A 19,790-nucleotide genomic window follows, 5' to 3' on the forward strand; every position below is an offset into this window, starting at 1 on the left:
TTGTGACTTGGGTGGAGAGGTGTGATACGGTTCTTTTTAGTTCGATGTAATCTTGCATTAGAGTTTCGATTTGGGATTGGGAAAATTCGAGACTAGCTTTCAGATCACGGATGTCTATATGGAGAAGTTCGAGCAGGGCCGGCTTTAGCCCTTTGGTTGCCCTAGGCGAGATTGAGTTTATGCTTTTATAGTCACTGCAACACTTCAACAAACAAATTATGACTTGAAGGATCAACAGTAATAAATTGTTCATACACAAATGCTACAAAGAATGTTCGAGGATATTTACCAAATTAAGTAATAAACTTAAGGAAGAAGGAGGATATACTATAGACCAGCATATAGAGTATAATAGACCAGTAGTGTTTGAGATTAATTAATGAGGAATGTCAATGTTAACTTGGAAACAAGTCACTGAAGTTTTAAATTGTGGTTGAATAAACGGTATTCAAGGGTCTTACATGCTTCAGGCTGAGTATCCCTGGTCTCAGTGGTCTGTGTTTCACTGGTGCCTGGAATGCTAGATGTGGCCCCTTCACCTGCAACAGCCAGATCAGTGGTGTTAAATTAAATTAGTGAAAATTACTAAAACTGTGGTTGAAATTAGATTCATAGGGATGGGATGTTATTGTGATTTCCATGTGTTTTCATTATCTTCTAGTACATATTGTCAGATGGTTGTAAGCTTAAATTAGTTATTCAAATGACTAACTTCCTTCAGGCTGTGTGTCTCTGGTCTCAGTCATCTGTCTTTCACTGGTGCCCTGAGTGCTTGATGTGGTCCTGGGTGTCCCTTCACCTGTATACAAGCATATTGTATAGCCAGACAAGCAGTGAGTGAAATGATGAATGTGGTTGAACTTCTTGAACAAGCTAACATGCTAACCTATTTCTATTGTACTTTAAAGTATGGATGTGGCTTGAATAAATACTATTAAATAGACTCACTTGATGCAGGCTGTGTGTTCCTGGCCTGGTCACTGGTCCCTGGAGTACCACTACTGGATGTCCCTTCTCCTGCAGCTGTATGTATTTAAACACAGAGTTCATCCTAGCTGTTCGTTACACAATTGCATTTGGTCATTTCTATCATCCTACCACATAGTTGCATTGTACAAATACATTTTATCTTTGACCATGTAACTTGAAGTAGATAAATTACAATTACTACCACCACTACCATTATTACTAATCTATTAGGCTGCTACAAGGCTAAATAATACTACTGATTACAATTAGTAGTATTAATGTTATGTGATTATAAAAGTACTAATTGCTAATAATAATAACAATAACAAAAACAGCAACAATAGTACTAGTTGTACTTTCAAAGTTCAGAGAGAGGAGAACATGAAGGATCAGGTGTCCTTTCTCCAGCAGGTGCCGGCCTCTGCAAATATTGCCCGAGTGCATCTGGCCATGGCCAATTAAAGGTCCCGTTGTATGCGATTCCATGTTTCAAAGTTTAGTTAGTGTGTAATGTTGTTGTTAGAGTATAAATAATATCTGTAAAATTATAATGCTCAAAGTTCAATGCCAAGCGAGATATTTTATTTAACAGAAGTTGACTACAAAAAACGGCTGGATTGGACTACACCCCTCTACATCCTGCTTTAGTGATGTCACCAGAACCGTGTTTAGACTAACCTCCGCCCACAGGAACACAGGCGTATTGATGGCGAAATGTCAACAGACGGTTGATGTTTATCTATAATCGGATACCGCAAAAGTTTAATTCGAAGTTGTTAGTTTGCTCTGTCCATTTCACCACGGACTGTTTTTCTAACCTGGGATAATATCAAGCAGGCTTCTCTCAGCGTTTCATACTGACGAAGGGGGCAATTTCAACTATATTCCAGCAAGCGGTAAGTACAAGTAGTGATTTAATATGGAAGTAGCGATCAACTTCACATCGTTTCTCTTAGTAGGATGAAAATAATCTTACTTAAACTGTGATTAATATACAGAAAGCGATCAAAGAACAATCCCTTTCAAATCGCCCAAGCTGTCAATCACACAGCGCGAGTTTATCTGGACACTTGCCAAAACTCGTTATGAAATCAATGACGCTGTTACACTGCACAACGAAGCGCTTACTGTATTTATATACCTCATGTTTGCATTGGTGAAATCATTAGTGAGTGCAGAAACTGCGTTGCAATGATAAAATCTTTTTTCACGCGATCAACAGACTGCCATCTGCTCAATGCTCATCACTGCAACCTTTTATGTGATTGAAATAGATCTAAATACTTAAAAAAACTTCTCACGATTCGTTAATCCTGATAGCTGTAATAGTAAAAACGTATAATAGCAGTAATAGTAAAAGTTTTCCAAATAGTTCCACATGTAATGCCAGATATTTCATATGCAAGCATTTCAGCCAATCACAGCAGAGGGCGTTTACATTGAAGTCTCACAGCAGACACGCCCCTTCAAACAGAGCGTTCAAACCAGGGAATGAAATCAGGCTAGGAAATATGCCTTTTACTTCTAAATTATAACAATTTTTGATCTAAAAAACATACTAACATTATTAGGGCACCCCTGGAAACATGATAAAATAATAAAAATAATCCATGGAATGGGACCTTTAAAAAAACAAACATATTTTAGTATATTCCTAGAGGGGAACTGTACAGAAGGGTGAACACCACGTCAGTAGTTTTCATCTAAAGTAGATGAAAATGTGTGCTCAAAAGAAGCAGGAAGCTGCATTAGTAAAATTTGAATTTTACTGATTTAAAATAAATCTTGAATGCATATGTTAGCCTCACGTGCCAACAGACTATGCACTGTTTTCGAACCATACAGACATTTGCCACCTTCTGGTTGAAATTGGCACTGCTGCATATTCGTTTCCATGACAATGACTTGTCACATGACATACTAACTTTAAATAGGGCATGCGTCACCCGACACCAGATAGTAAGCAAACCACCTGAGCTGCGTAAACTAACAAAACCTAGTGGCCCTTCGTTTAACTACTGTTATCCTAAAGTGCGCATTTGATCATCCCGATCCAAATAGGACGCAACATGCAATACGCATTTTGATCACTGGTTACTGGCTTGTTTAAATGCAGATAAAACAATAGCTGGAATTGACATCTCTACTAAAAGGGAAAAAGTCTTAGATTTTTAACTAGTGTCTGTAATTTCAGCATTAAAGCGTAAGTCCGTTTGACAAAAGAAGCTCAACTCAGCGGCATGCTGTACCGGCATTTATTATTCTGCTTGATTGGAGAAATCCAAAGTGCAGCATCTGTTTCTGACGAAGAAATCTCAGTACAGTGTTATACACGTAAACTTGGGTGATGCTCCCCTTTCTGCAATGTAAAGGCCTTACAAATTATTGTTAGGTTGATGTAATTCATCTAAATTTTGGCTGCATCTACAAGCAGAGCTACCTAGTGATCAAAATTGTTCCACTCGCTGAAAAGTCAATATTTATGCATGAGATAGATGTAACCTTGTATGCTTAGACAAGCTTCAACTTACAGAAAATCTATTTCCTTACCTTTTAAACAAGTAGAATAAGTTGTTTAAAGTAAAGGAAAGAGTTACTCCAGTAAAATTAGCAAATGCCAAACCACATTTGCATTTTACTGAACGTAACATCTAGTTTTTGGAAGACTCAAAGTATAGGCGCCACATTTGAACTCGTTTAAACATGTATAACTCATTTAAAATGTGCAGACATTCTTCATAGACTGTTGAATTGCTCTGACATGGTTCCCATGACAACTACTTGTCACAGGAAGAGCAAACTCGTAACGTCATATTGTAAACAAATCAGCCTAGATGGCTAAGCTAACCTAACCTAGCGTCCGTTCAGCTTAGGCTAAGCTAAATAATAACTGCTATAGTTAGCGGTTAGCATCATTCACTTGAAGCCTTTAACTACAGCTTGTGCTGTGCACAGTGCAAAGTGATCTAACATACTTTTCCTTTAACCCCAGTTAGAGTTCTGATCTCTCACTTTCTCTTTCCTTACTTTCAATTCTTTCCAGCTGAATTTTACCGCCACTATTTTAGGAGTAGTCCTTGCTGAGTGCTGTCAGCTAAGTTTGCAGTTACCTTGTAAATTAAATCTAAATTTAATTACATGTAAACTGTGTAGCTAGAGAAGAAATCTTATAGTCATGAGGATTTTCATCAGCATGTTGACTAAACTTTTGTAAGGACACGCACACAGGGATCGTGTGTCTTGAACACACTGCAGCTGTGACCCACTATGGAGTCTGGTCCAAGCAAATTAAAAGTTTGGCCACTCGTGCTATTGATTATTCCCAATTTCAGTTCTTTCTTGTTGTCTTGATCACTTAAGCTTTTGTTTTATATATTTTTATTTTACTTTAATAATAATAGCCGTCAGCTATTCACTTGTCCATTCTTTCATTTATTTGATTTATTTACATTTCCCCTCTTGTTCTAATGTGGTTCCAGTCCACATAGGGCCCAGAAAGGAACCAGAGACACCTTTATTTGTGATTTTGTTTATTTTCAACAAGTGCACTCATTTTTATGACCCTGCAAAACAAGTAATCTCAACGATTACTAGGGCATAACTATAGTCCTGAGGATTGATAATAAGCATAATAGGAAAACTGTATTTATTTTTTTGATTTCCTGAACAATCATTGTTATGATGTAAATAATCTTTGAAAAGTTTGAAAAAAAAACATGTTATTAATATAAAGTTACTTTTCTTCAGCTGACCAGCCAATTATGATAGTGTGTGTTGATTGGTGTTTATATTTGTTCAAGCTTGACAACCTTATTGCCTTTTTGATTACTTTGTAATATATATTTATAATTACAAATAAGTACAAAGATTACATTGTTAAAAAGGGATGCTTATGAGAGAGCATACATTTGAAACTGCTGAGTCTGTGAAGGGTTTTGATTACGTAATTTGCCTGCCTTATAGCATAACTTGACATCAACAATCAGCAAATGAATCTCAACATAGTGACAATAAAATATTCAGATAAACAGATCAACTCTAAACATCCCAAAACAGGGATACTAAAAATCACAACAAAAGCGCAATTAAAGAAAATAGTAAGATCATTCAGCTGCATAATTTATTCATGCCTCAATGCATGCTGGGGAGTCATCGATGTGTTTTGTTCTCTGCTGGCTCCCAGCATGCATTGCGGCAAAAATATATTTGTTGATTGTCACCATTGTTGAGATTTATGTGCCGATTCTTGATGTCTGTGTGTCTGAATAATACATATGCCATTTTTTTTAATCTTTTAATTTCTTTATAATAACCATTTACAATAACACTATTAGATCTCTTGCTGTTGTAACTGTGTGTTAATAAAACACATTTGTTATGGGAAAAATGCCAAAAGAAAATAGATCAGGTGATTTTTGGAAACTGTTGATCTATTGGCCTGAATCTCTGATCTCATCCAGTGTCTATATTTTGAATATATGGTGATGTGTTGATAATTTGTATTTTTGATAATAGTTGCCCTGTGATTCAACAGCATGAGATCCAGTAGTGTTATGGTAACTATTTATTATACAGACATTTATAGTATATACATTTATATTCTACATCTGGCATGTAAGCCTGATGAAAAATCAATGTTAAGTTTCAGTCTTGATTCAATGTTGATCTGCTATCAGGGATATAGTTCTTTATAATTATAAACACAACAAGAACTGTTTTTGACTATGAAGTGTGGCATATTCAGAACTACTGTACAGTGTGAATGACAGCCAGACACACCTGAGAACAATCTACAGGTTTCATACATTTCTACCAAAACATTTCCATGACTTTTGAGGCAAATATTCATATTAAAATCCATGTTCAAATTTACCATAGCATATCTGTAGCCTACATAGATTAGAAAACATTAATAAAATAAGCCAATAGAGACACAGTGTGTAACATTACCAGGTGAGATGGTCACTGGTGTGACAGTTGTAGGGCTGGTGTTAATGCTGTCAGTGTCTGAAAGTTTGGATGAATAGTGATTAATGAACAGAGACACAAATATCATGAGTGTGTAGAAAGAGCTCATGTGAATATAATAACCTGCACAGTATGATGAACAGTACACAGCCGGACTAACCAGCTCATAGACATAATAATTGTCTGGACAGGCTTTGACTTTAATGGGAAAAGACCCGTAATAGCAGCAGTAACTCCCATCATCACCGCAGACAGCTCGAGTGACGACTCCATCTGTTACTGTTGGGTGTCCACCACGGATCCACAGTGCGGTATCAGTGCCACAGCTGTACTTAGCAACACACGTGTCTGGGATATGAGCGCTAGTGTTGTTAATGAAGAGACGATACCAGCCGCTCCAGGATACATAGTAGTCACAGTTTCTGAATGAAGCATATGTATTATTGATGGATCTCCATGTATCGTTCAGCACAGTGTAGTTGTAGCAGGGGTCTGCAGAAAGATTAGCTGTGATGGAAATATATTAAGACATTAATGAGTTTCTGAAAAACATGTTATTATAAAATGTAACCAGAAATGGAGTTTTTGGTACAGCTTCCAACCAGTTTGATTTCATTTCTGTCAGACGACAACAAGAGTTCTTACTGAGAATTAACAGAGGTTTAGATGTTAATGTTTTATAGTTTTATTTGAAGTGACAATTATAAAACATTGTCCAATGCATATGCCAAAAACAGAATTAGTCATTATAACATGTACAGCATTAAGGCCTGTTCACACCGGGGTCGCCGTTTAACGCCTCGTGACTAAACAAAGGGCACCAATGTGAGTGTGCACACCGACGCAAAAAACGGCACACGTTAAAAGCGTAATTTTTTTTAAAACGCCTCAGGTTCGTTTTTTGGGTTTGACGCGCTGCGTCAAAAACTATCCGACCAATGAGATTGGCGCTTTTGCTCACGTGTCTGGAGCTTCTGAAGTTATAGTAAAACACAACTTGGGGGCGCTCAAACACAAAACGGTCTTGCCGAGCACACATACGTAACGGCAAAGAAGATATACGCCAAGTACGGTCAAGTACTACAGTCCATGGTCAAGTAGCGTCTACACTGCTGGGAAGAAATAAGACGAGGAAGATGCAAGGCAAGATGAATGTAGAGCTGCTGTATGGGATCAAATTCCCGCCAAATATATAGCGGTCGCGTATAAAAAAATAATAAGCGTGAATCAAAAATTTAAAAACACATGTAAAAATATATTGCACAAACTGAAAAAAATAATGCAAAATGATCAGAATAGCAAACAACGTGGTCACGGATCAAAATATAATAAGCGTGAATAAAGAAATAACAAGCATGAATAAAAACTTTAAACACATTAAAAGTTATTTTGCACAAAACTTAAACTTATGGTCATGCTTTGTTAAAAAGTATGGTTTTATTACTGTGTACTTTGTGCTTTCTTGCATTTTCTGCCCATATTTTACTCTTTTGTACGCTTGTGATGTTTTTCTCTTCGCTCTTCTTTCTATGTTCTGCGCTTGCTCTTCCAAATGTTGCAGTTCGAGTTTCATGTAAATTAGGGCGGGCTTAAGCGTCACCATTGGTCCACTAGTTCTAGATTGACAGATACTCCTCTAGCCAATCAATCGAAGAGGGGAGTTGACGTCACACCAATGCGACTCGTGGTGGCTACTGATGCTTACTTGTTATACAGGAAGACGACCATCAACAGGACACCTTTAAACTGCATGTGTGCCTGCAACTCAAACTGTTGCCGGTATACGTATACCTGGCAATATGGTATAGTTAAATTCGTCATCCTAACAACGACCTGTTACAGTTATGCCTGTCTGATGATCCATCATTCACCTCTAATGCACTTGACCTGGCACCGCGAGCGTCGATCTTCTCCGAGCAGCCACCACCTCCTGGCCGTTTTACTTTCATATTTAATCAATAACAAGGATGTGTAATGTCGGTCCTGGGTGCAGAGTTTAGCTCCTTCAACCCTAATCAAACACACCTGAACCAGCTAATCATCGTCTTTAGGATATTTAAGACAGGTGAGGTTTTTAATCGGAGTTGACGCTAAACTCTGCTGGACAGCGGCACTCTAGAAACAACGTTACCTATCGCTGATGGAGATGTTGCTGTATTCAAATTTTAAGCTATATTTAAAACATTAATTCTAAAGTAATATGCAATTATGTAGCTATGTATGTAAACACAGTAAGTTTGTAATAAATCACTGTATTAAATTCAACTGGTTTCTCTATATCTTCTCTGTAACACAATCTTTTTCAATAATCTTGTCAAATTTGGCGAGGTTAATAAAAAAAAGGTAGGCAATGCGTCGACAGGTCAAAGTCCTAAAGTCTTCAGACAATGGCCGTTTTTAACTTAGTTTTTGCAACGAATTGTAGTGTTTCATAATTGCAGGATGTTTCGCTTACAAGCAGCCTTAACATATTGACATCATGAGCCAAGTAATATTGTTTAACACCAATTACCAGTGTGCACATTAACATTCTCATGTATCTAAAAAAAAAATGAATTTAATTATTTATGTCCAGAGATCAGATAGCTTTACTGCTTGAAAGCCTTTGTAAAGTTAAATTGAACTGCCGTCTTCCCTTGTAAGTGTAGCACTCCTGAAAAGGAGTATAATGGTTAAAGAAAAATGAAATAAAAGAGAGTGCAGCAGTGCTTCTTTGTTGTTATATTTACTCAGAATGAAGTGCATCACGGGCCCGCACCACCCACTGAAGTGTGCGGTGACGTAATCACGCTGGTATGCCAAGCGAAAATAATGAATTTAATAAATGCACATATCAAAGCACAAATAAGAAATTTAACAGTATATAATAGTATTAGAAAAATAACATTTTAGTATATTATAATGGAATTGAAGAAATTGTACAAACATAAACAGCTTGTACCACGAGTCGCATTAGTGTGACGTCAACTCCCCTCTTCGATTGATTGGCTAGAGAAGTATCTGTCAATCTAGAACTAGTGGACCAATGGTGACGCTTAAGCCCGCCCTAATTTACATGAAACTCGAACTGCAACATTTGGAAGAGCAAGTGCAGAACATAGAAAGAAGAGCGAAGAGAAAAACATCACAAGCGTACAAAAGAGTAAAATATGAGCAGAAAATGCAAGAAAGCACAAAGTACACAGTAATAAAACCATACTTTTTAACAAAGCATGACCATAAGTTTAAGTTTTGTGCAAAATAACTTTTAATGTGTTTAAAGTTTTTATTCATGCTTGTTATTTCTTTATTCACGCTTATTATATTTTGATCCGTGACCACGTTGTTTGCTATTCTGATCATTTTGCATTATTTTTTTCAGTTTGTGCAATATATTTTTACATGTGTTTTTAAATTTTTGATTCACGCTTATTATTTTTTTATACACGACCGCTATATATTTGGCGGGAATTTGATCCCATACTGCTGGTCTCGTTGGTGTCGGAACATAAAGAACTATATGACAAACGCGAGAGCGACTACAAAAATCTTGATAAAAGAGGCTATGGAGTAGGGCTGAACGATATTCTGTTTTAACATTGACATTGCGATGTGTGAATGAGCGATAGTCACATCGGCGGAACATGCGATGTGAAGGGTAACGTTAGTAGGACCCTTAGTGTATTAAGAGAATGGTAGCACCAGGTTAGCACACCGTAAACACGAGTTTGTTGTATGGCTTTTTGCTTGTATACGCTTGTATATTGCTTGTATATTGTTGTATACGCGTTCTGCGTGCCTGCACAGTGATTGGTTCGCTGTGCCGCAGCTCACTGCGCTCACCGCTCACAGCCAACATTCAAAAATGCGCGACGAAGAGGATCCGCCGCAAAAAAAGTCAAAATCAGCTATTTGGGACTAGCCTATTTCGTCTCCAAAAAGGAGGATGTTGACCAAAAAGAGGTAGGCTACTTTGCTGGAGTGTTATAAAGTTGTGGATGGTTGTCTTTTTTAAAAATTCGTTTATTTTTCCATGTTCGCATTTATGAGGAAAAAACAATGTTACGTGACATTATGGACGCGACCGTTATGAAAGCGGCATTAAAAGACTGCTTTAAAACTTTCACAGAGACCTCAAACAGAAAGCACAAAGCCTTTCTTTAAAACGAATTTCGTTTTGTATTAATTGTATCTTAATTTTAATCAGTATTTCATTATCCAATTTCCTCGATTTAATAAATAAAAATTAAATATAGCAGCTAGCACCTGAACTGGAGATTAAGCTATGATCCCTGAACCGAAACTCAGCGTAAAAGGTAGCCTACTCGCCTCACACACCTAAAAAAAAAAAAAGAAATATATCTATTATCTACAGAAATCTCTACTTTTAAACAGAACCATTAAAAAAATATATAGCTATATTTAATCTGTATGAAAAGTGCATTTCTCCCGATCACTGCTGCGAAGATCGCGAGTCAGTATTGTCAACTTCATCTTTACAGAAAACACTTGTTTATTAATAAACAATTAAAATGTCTCATTGTAATATTTTACATATTATTAATCATTACTTTTGCTGGGTCTAGGTGCCGTTTACATGAACGCGTCACTGAATCAGCACAGAAAACATAATTTTTCAGGTCCTAGAACCCGAAGAACGTTAGGTCCTGCGTAGAACGTTCACCGAATTCTGAGAGAAATATGTTTCTGGAATAAAATATTAAGTGGCCTTTTTGTTACTTGTAATGAAGCTTGCTTATTAGTGAAATTATTAATAACATGGAATGGTAATTATTGACTTTAGCCTGGATTGATGGCTCGCAATATCACAATATATATCGTTGGGAAAAAAATATCGCAATGTAATTTTTTTTCCAATATCGTGCAGCCCTACTATGGAGTGTAATTGTCACGGTTCATGAATGCATTGCTTTCTTTTCGTCTCGTGCGTTTCTTATTTGTGTATGTGTGTGTGTGTCGCATGGATCTGTGGGTGTGGCCGGAGCAATCACGCTCATTCATCAATCTGCAATCATCATCGGCGCCAGCTGCGACTCATCATCACTTCCTTAAATACTCACCGTTTTCTCCTCTCCATTGTCAGATCGTTGTTGATGTCTTGTGCTGTCTGGTGTCCTGATCCTGTGTTCCTGTTCCCGTTCTGTGATCGTGTGGTGTTTGTTCCTGGATTCCTGTTCGCTGTTCTGTTTGTCGTTCACACCGGAATTCACCATCACCATCACTTCACTCAGCACCAGCCCAGACTCACCCGTGTTTGACCATCGAGGTCCCTGCGTCACCCGCCAGTGTTTGTTGCCTTTTATGTTTCATCAGTGTTGCTAAATAAAGAGTTTATTGCACCTGCTATTGCTTCCTCGTTCTCTCAACATGACAGAACGATCTGACCATGGAATGGAAGCAGCAGGCGGAGCTCAGATGTCCATGGAGACGTTCGTCAACAGCAGCCTTCAACGCATGGACTCCCAGGAGGAGGGGCTTAACTACACTGGCCGTGCTGTCCAGGCTCTGATGACGCAGGTGTCCGAGCTCAGCCAGCAAATTCAACAACTGCGAGCTCCCACTGCGCCGCCCACACCGTTCGTTCCTCCCACACCATCAGATCCTCTCTTCCAGTCGGAACCTCGCCTACCTGTGCCTGAGAGGTATGCCGGAGAACCCAGTTTCTGTCGAGCGTTCCTGACAGGATGCTCCATGCACTTTGCACTGCAACCGAGAACCTTCAACAATGAGTGATCCAAAGTTGCATTCGTCCTTTCTCTGCTGACTGGGAGAGCGGCACTTTGGGGAACGGCGGTGTGGGAAAACCAAGACCCATGCTGCGAGTCGTTCCAGGCACTCTCCGCCGCCATTAAGCGAGTCTTTGACCGTGCAGTCGCCGGAAGAGAGGCGGCGAGGGTGCTCGCCGAACTTCGCCAGGGAGAGAGATCAGTTTCGGACTATTCGATCGAATTCCGGACTCTCGCGGCAGAGTGCCGATGGAACGACGAGGCGCAGTGGGATATGTTCCTGCATGGGCTGGCTGACCGCATCCAGAGGGAGATCTACGCCCTGGACCTGCCCACCACCTTGGATGAACTGATTGAGTTAGCACTGTGAGTTGATGCAAGACTGTCAAGAGTCGAGCGACGTCCTTTCCAGTCGAGCTCTTGGAGGAGCGGAGAGTCTGCGGTCCAGCGGCACGGACGCAGTCAGCCCTACCTACGATCCCGAGCCCATGCAGGTAGGGCGAGCTCGGCTTTCCCGGGAGGAGAAGGAGAGGCGGAGGTCCCAAGGCCTTTGCCTTTACTGCGGCGGAGCTGGACATTTTCTGAACACGTGTCCGGTAAAAGGCCACGCCCGATAGTAACAGTGAGGCTACTATCGGGTGGGATCTCCGCCGAGAAGACCTCATCGACATCTACCCTCCTCCCGGTAAGACTGCACTTTCGCACACAACCTTCAGATTCCCCTTCAGTCACTCCTACATGACATTTCAGTTCACGCACTCAATGGTCAAGAGCTTCCCATGATTTCACTGTCTACTGGACCCATTACCCTCATCACATCTGGTAACCACTCAGAGACTCTGTCATTTTACATCATGGACTCACCTCTTGCACCCATAGTACTCGGGCATCCTTGGTTAACTCAACACAACCCTAGAGTGGACTGGCTCCGGAGGTCCATTATGGAGTGGAGCACTAAATGTCATGAGTCCTGTCTTGTGTCTGCCTGTTCGTCTGTTCCTATGTCTGTGTTACAGGAGAAAGCAGTGGATTTGTCTAACGTGCCCGCGGAGTACCACGACCTGAAGGAGGTGTTCAGTAAGTCTTGAGCTGCTTCTCTGCCTCCGCATCGTCCCTACGACTGTGCCATAGATTTATTGCCAGGTAAATCTCCGCCTAAGGGCAAGTTATATTCGCTTTCTGCTCCAGAAAGGGAGGCCATGGAGAAATACATTTCTGATTCTCTAGCAACGAAGTTCATTTGCCCTTCCTCTTCTCCAGCGGGGGCGGGGTTCTTTTTTGTGGGGAAGAAGGACGGATCTCTGCGACCTTGTATTGATTACCGGGGGTTGAACAACATCACGGTAAAGAATACTTATCCTTTGCCGTTGATGTCTTCAGCTTTCGAGAGGTTGCAGGGAGCGTCACTCTTCACAAAATTGGACTTGCGTAATGCTTATCATTTGGTCCGCATCAGGGAGGGGGATGAATGGAAGACTGCTTTTAACACCCCCAGGGGTCACTTTGAATACTTGGTCATGCCCTTCGGGTTGTCCAACTCCCCAGCAGTCTTCCAGGCCCTCGTCAATGACGTGCTGCGAGATATGGTAGATCAGTTCATATATGTCTACCTGGATGACATTGATTTTTTCTTCTTCTCTCCAGGAACATGTGCAGCACGTCCGACGAGTGCTTCAGAGGTTGCTAGAGAATGGGCTTTTTGTCAAGGCGGAGAAATGCGAGTTCCACGCACAGTCGGTTCCATTTCTTGGGTACATCATTTCGTCTGAGGGAGTACGTATGGACCCTGAGAAGGTTAAGGCTGTGGTGGAGTGGCCAATCCCAGATTCCCGCAAGGCCCTGCAGAGGTTTCTGGGATTCGCCAACTTCTACCGACGTTTTATTCGTAACTTCAACCAACTAGCCGCACCTCTGACTGCCTTGACCTCCCCCAGAACTACATTCAGGTGGTCAGACGCAGCTGAGGCCGCGTTTGCCAAACTGAAAGACCGCTTTGTTTCGGCCCCTATTCTGATAGCCCCTGATTCCTCACGTCAGTTTGTGGCGGAGGTCGACGCGTCAGAGGTGGGGGTAGGTGCAGTGTTGTCCCAACATTCTTCCACGGACGAGAAAATGCATCCCTGCGCGTTTTTATCCCATCGCTTGTCCCCAGCCGAACGTAACTATGACATTGGTAACAGAGAGTTGTTGGCAGTCAAGTTAGCGTTGGAAGAATGGCGTCACTGGTTAGAAGGGTCGGGGGTACCTTTTATCATCTGGACCGATCACAAGAATTTGGAATATATCAGGTCCGCTAAAAGATTGAACTCCAGGCAGGCTCGGTGGGCACTTTTTTTCGGTCGTTTTGACTTTACTCTCTCATGCCGCCCGGGTTCCAAAAACATCAAACCCGATTCTTTATCGCGCATTTTTGATCGTTCCGAACGCCTTGTTACTCCCGAGTGCATTTTACCCGAGACCCTATTTGTCTCCACACTCACATGGGAGGTCGAATCGAAGGTCAAGAAGGCCTTAGAAGGGGTAACGCCCCCGGTTGGTTGCCCACCGAACCGTTTATTTGTGCCGGAGGGATTACGGTCAGACGTTATTCAGTGGGGGCATTGTTCCAAAGTAGCCTGTCATCCAGGAGTGACCCGTACTAGTTTTCTGGTTAAGCAACGATTCTGGTGGCCACTTATGGCCCGGGACATTCACAGTTTTGTTTTGGCTTGCTCGGTTTGTGCCATTGGTAAGTCTTCCAATCGACCCCCAGATGGGTTACTCCAACCGCTGCCTGTCCCTTCGAGACCCTGGTCCCATATCGCACTAGATTTTATTACCGCCCTCCCGCCCTCCAAGGGCAACACGGTAGTTTTAACCGTGGTGGACCGGTTCTCGAAGGCGACTCACTTTATTCCCTTGCCCAAATTACCCTCAGCCAAGGAGACAGCGGTGACCGTCGTAGATCACGTCTTTCGTTTACATGGCCTCCCGATTGACGTGGTCTCCGACAGAGGACCCCAATTTGTGTCCAAATTTTGGCAAGAGTTTTGTAAATTACTGGGCGCGACTGTCAGTCTATCCTCAGGGTTTCATCCCCAGAGCAATGGCCAGACCGATAGAGCCAACCAGGATCTGGAAAGAATGTTGCGGTGTTTGGTATCCAAGAATCCTTCTTCCTGGAGTCAGCAACTGTCTATGGTGGAGTACGCCCACAATAAGTTACCAGTGTCATCCACGGGCCTGTCTCCGTTTGAGTGTAGTGTAGGTTACCAGCCACCTATCTTTCCCAGTCTGGAGTCCGAAGTCGCGGTCCCCTCCGCACACGCCTTTGTCCAGAGGTGTCACCGCACCTGGACTAGAGCCCGTGAGACTCTACTCCAGGTGAGGTCGCGCACCAAGGCTAAAGCCGATCGCCACCGGTCGAAGCCTCCCGTATACGTCGTTGGTCAAAAAGTGTGGCTTTCTACTAAGAATATTCCTCTCTGTTCCGTCTCTAATAAGCTCGCACCCAAATTCATTGGCCCGTTCACTGTCACCAAGATCATTAGTCCGGTGGCAGTCCGCCTCAACCTTCCTCCAGCGTACAGGAGAGTTCACCCCGTTTTCCATGTATCCAAAATTAAGCCTGTGTTTCGATCAGCGATTAACCCGCCAGTCCCAGTTCCTCCCCCGCCGCGTCTCGTAGATGGGGAACCTACTTATTCTGTAAATCGTATTCTGGACTCTAGGCAGAGGGGACGCGGAGTCCAGTACTTGGTGGACTGGGAAGGTTACGGTTCAGAGAAGAGGAGTTGGGTACCTACGAGAGACATTCTGGATCACTCCCTTATCGATGATTACAATCAACAGGTAAGGGAGTCTGGGAACGCCAGGAGGCGTTCCTAGGAGGGGGGGTACTGTCACGGTTCACGAATGCATTGCTTTCTTTTCGTCTTGTGCGTTTGTTATTTGTGTATGCGTGTCGCGTGGATCTGTGGGTGTGGCCGGAGCAATCACGCTCATTCATCAATCTGCAATCATCATCGGCGCCAGCTGCGACTCATCATCACTTCCTTAAATACTCACCGTTTTCTCCTCTCCATTGTCAGATCGTTGTTGATGTCTTGTGCTGTCTGGTGTCCTGATCCTGTGTTCCTGTTCCCGTTCTGTGATCGTGTGGTGTTTGTTCCTGGATTCCTGTTCGCTGTTCTGTTCGTCGTTCACGCCGGAATTCACCATCACCATCACTTCACTCAGCACCAGCCCAGACTCACCCGTGTTTGACCATCGAGGTCCCTGCGTCACCCGCCAGTGTTTGTTGCCTTTTATGTTTCATCAGTGTTGCTAAATTTGACATTTGGTATTTCTGTTTTACATTAAGCGCCATCTAATGTCAGGGAATGAATTTGCATGTTCACTCGGCTCATCGTCAGCGAAAATCGCTTGGGTGTGAACACAAAAAACGCGTTGAAAAACGCTGGCGAATAACGCGCGCCGATATTCGTCCCGGTGTGTACAGCCGTTTACATTAACATTATTTTTGTAAATGATCTTTGAAAAGTAAAAAAAAAAAAAAACATGTTATGAATATAAATTTACTTTTCTTCAGCTGACCAGCCAATTAAGATAGTGTGTTTTGATTGGTGTTTATATTTGTTCAAGCTTGACAACCTTATTGCCTTTTTGATTACTTTGTAATATATATTTATAATTACAAATAAGTACAAAGATTACATTGTTAAAAAGGGATGCTTATGAGAGAGCATACATTTGAAACTGCTGAGTCTGTGAAGGGTTTTGATTACGTAATTTGCCTGCCTTATAGCATAACTTGACATCAACAATCAGCAAATGAATCTCAACAATAGTGACAATAAAATATTCAGATAAACAGATCAACTCTAAACATCCCAAAACAGGCTACTAAAAATCACAACAAAAGCGCAATTAAAGAAAATAGTAAGATCATTCAGTTGCATAATTTATTCATGCCTCAATGCATGCTGGGAGTCATCGATGTGTTTTGTTCTCTGCTGGCTCCCAGCATGCATTGCGGCACAAATATATTTGTTGATTGTCACCATTGCTGAGATTTATGTGCTGATTCTTGATGTCTGTGTGTCTGAATAATACATATGCCATTTTTTTTTAAATCTTTAAATTTCTTTATAATAACCATTTACAATAACACTATTAGATCTCTTGCTGTTGTAACTGTGTGTTAATAAAACACATTTGTTATGGGAAAAATGGCAAAAGAAAATACCAAAAGAAAATAGATCAGGTAATTTTTGGAAACTGTTGATCTATTGGCCTGAATCTCTGATCTCATCCAGTGTCTAAATTTTGAATATGGTGATGTGTTGATAATTTGTATTTTTGATTATAGTTGCCCTGCGATTCAACAGCATGAGATCCAGTAGTGTTATGGTAACTATTTATTATACAGACAATCATAGTATATACATTTATATTCTACATCTGGCATGTAAGCCTGATGAAAAATCAATGTTAAGTTTCAGTCTTGATTCAATGTTGATCTGCTATCAGGGATATAGTTCTTTATAATTATAAACACAACAAGAACTGTTTTTGACTATGAAGTGTGGCATATTCAGAACTACTGTACAGTGTGAATGACAGCCAGACACACCTGAGAACAATCTACAGGTTTCATACATTTCTACCAAAACATTTCCATGACTTTTGAGGCAAATATTCATATTAAAATCCACGTTCAAATTTACCAGAGCATATCTGTAGCCTACATAGATTAAAAAAACATTAATAAAATAAGCCAATAGAATAGAGACACAGTGTGTAACATTACCAGGTGAGATGGTCACTGGTGTGACAGTTGTAGGGCTGGTGTTAATGCTGTCAGTGTCTGAAAGTTTGGATGAAAAGAGATTAATGAACAGAGACACAAATATCATGAATGTGTAGAAAGAGCTCATGTGAATATAATTACCTGCACAGTATGCTGAATCACAGAGACTCGGACTAACCAGCTCATAGACATAATAATTGCCTGGACAGGCTTTGACTTTAATGGGAAAAGACCCAAAATAGCAGCAGTCATTGTTCCAGTGACTGCAGACATCTCGAGTGACGACTCCATCTGTTACTGTTGGGTGTCCACCACGGATCCACAGTGGGACATTAGTGCCACAGCTGTACTTAGCAACACACGTGTCTGGGATATGAGCGCTCAAGCCGTTAATGAAGAGACGATACCAGCCGCTCCAGGAGACAGATGTGTCACACTTTCTGACTGAAGCATATGTATTATTGATGGATCTCCATGTATCGTCCATCACAGTGTAGGTGTAGCAGGGGTCTGCAGAGAGATTAGCTGTGATGGAAATATATTAAGACATTAATGAGTTTCTGAAAAACATGTTATTATAAAATGTAACCAGAAATGGAGTTTTTGGTACATCTTCCAACCAGTTTGATTTTATTTCTGTCAGACGACAACAAGAGTTCTTACTGAGAATTAACAGAGGTTTAGATGTTAATGTTTTATAGTTTTATTTGAAGTGACAATTATAAAACATTGTCCAATGCATATGCAAAAAACAGAATTAGTCATTACAACGTACATCATTAAGGCCTGTTCACACCGGGGTCGCCGTTTAACGCCTCGTGACTAAACAAAGGGCACCAATGTGAGTGTGCACACCGACGCAAAAAACGGCACGCGTAAAAGCGGCATTTTTTAAAAAACGCCTCGGGTTCGTTTTTTTGGTTTGACGCGCCGCGTCAAAAACTATCCGACCAATGAGATTGGCGCTTTTGCTCACGTGTCTGGAGCTTCTGAAGTTACAGTAAAACACAACTTGGGGGCGCTCAAACACAAAACGGTCTTGCCGAGCACACATACGTAACGGCGAAGAAGATATACAGTACGTCAAGTAGGGTCAAGTACTACAGTCTATGGTCAAGTAGCGTCTACACTGCCGGGAAGAAATAAGACGAGGAAGATGCAAGGCAAGATGAATGTAGAGCTGCTGGTCTCATTGGTGTCGGAACATAAAGAACTATATGACAAATGCGACAGTGACTACAAAAATCTTGATAAAACAGAACTGTTATGGAGTGTAATTGCAGAGCAAATGGGCCTTGATTGTGAGTTTCATTTCATGTACATTGTAACTTTTTCCCACAAACGTTTGACAATCACCGGGGTATTTCTGTTTTACATTAAGCGCCATCTAATGTCAGGGAATGAATTTGCATGTTCACTCGGCTCATCGTCAGCGAAAATGGCTTGGGTGTGAACACAAAAAACGCGTTGAAAAACGCTGGCGAATAACGCGCGCCGATATTCGTCCCGGTGTGTACGGCTGTTTACATTAACATTATTTTTACAAAATGAAGCAGTGTATTTATTTTTTGATTTCCTGAACAATCATTGTTATGATGTAAATGATCTTTGAAAAGTTTGAAAAAAAAAAAAAAAAAAAAAAAAAAACATGTTATGAACATAAAGTTACTTTTCTTGAGCTGACCAGCCAATTATGAGGTTATTATGTGAGTATAGGAGACCATAAGTCTGAGTGGACATCCATGACATGCGGAGTCCCTCAAGGCTCAATTCTTGCGCCACTCCTGTTCAACCTGTATATGCTCCCAATGAGCCAAATAATGAGAAAGAACCAAATCTCTTACCACAGCTATGCAGACGACACACAGCTCTACTTAGCCCTATCGCCTAACGATTACAGCCCCATTTACTCCCTGTGCCAATGCATCGATGAAGTCAACAGTTGGATGTGTCAAAACTTTCTTCAGTTAAACAAAGACAAAACTGAAGTCATTGCATTTGGAAACAAAGATGAAGTTCTCAAGGTGAACGCATACCTTCACTCTAGGGGTCAAACAACTAAACATCAAGTCAGGAATCTTGGTGTGACACTAGAGTCAGACCTTAGTTTCAGTAGTCATGTCAAAGCAATAACTAAATCAGCATACTATCATCTGAAAAATATTGCAAGAATTAAATGCTTTGTTTCCAGACAAGACTTAGAGAAACTTGTGCATGCTTTCATCACCACAGGGTGGATTACTGTAATGGACTCCTCACTGGCCTTCCCAAAAAGACCATAAGACAGTTGCAGCTCATACAGAACGCTGAGCAGAACCAGAAAATATGAACATATC

The 19,790-nt window shown here is 41.0% G+C and overlaps 1 protein-coding gene across 1 annotated transcript in view; it reads right to left on the minus strand.

Moving 5' to 3' along the window:
• LOC308688260 (Fc receptor-like protein 5) overlaps nt 1-19,790 on the minus strand; it is a 69,614-nt gene that overhangs the window by 40,023 nt on the left and 9,801 nt on the right. Inside the window, exons 3-9 of the mRNA XM_081361217.1 lie at nt 17,596-17,979; nt 17,455-17,511; nt 6,061-6,444; nt 5,920-5,976; nt 949-1,023; nt 713-799; nt 462-539 (exon numbers count right to left, since the gene is read on the minus strand). Coding sequence (XP_081217343.1) covers nt 462-539; nt 713-799; nt 949-1,023; nt 5,920-5,976; nt 6,061-6,444; nt 17,455-17,511; nt 17,596-17,979 — 1,122 coding nt within the window. The remainder of the gene's footprint in view (nt 1-461; nt 540-712; nt 800-948; nt 1,024-5,919; nt 5,977-6,060; nt 6,445-17,454; nt 17,512-17,595; nt 17,980-19,790) is intronic.

The sequence above is a fragment of the Scardinius erythrophthalmus genome, assembly GCF_964197995.2.
Source record: "Scardinius erythrophthalmus genome assembly, chromosome: 3".
NCBI classification, from domain to species: domain Eukaryota; kingdom Metazoa; phylum Chordata; class Actinopteri; order Cypriniformes; family Leuciscidae; genus Scardinius; species Scardinius erythrophthalmus.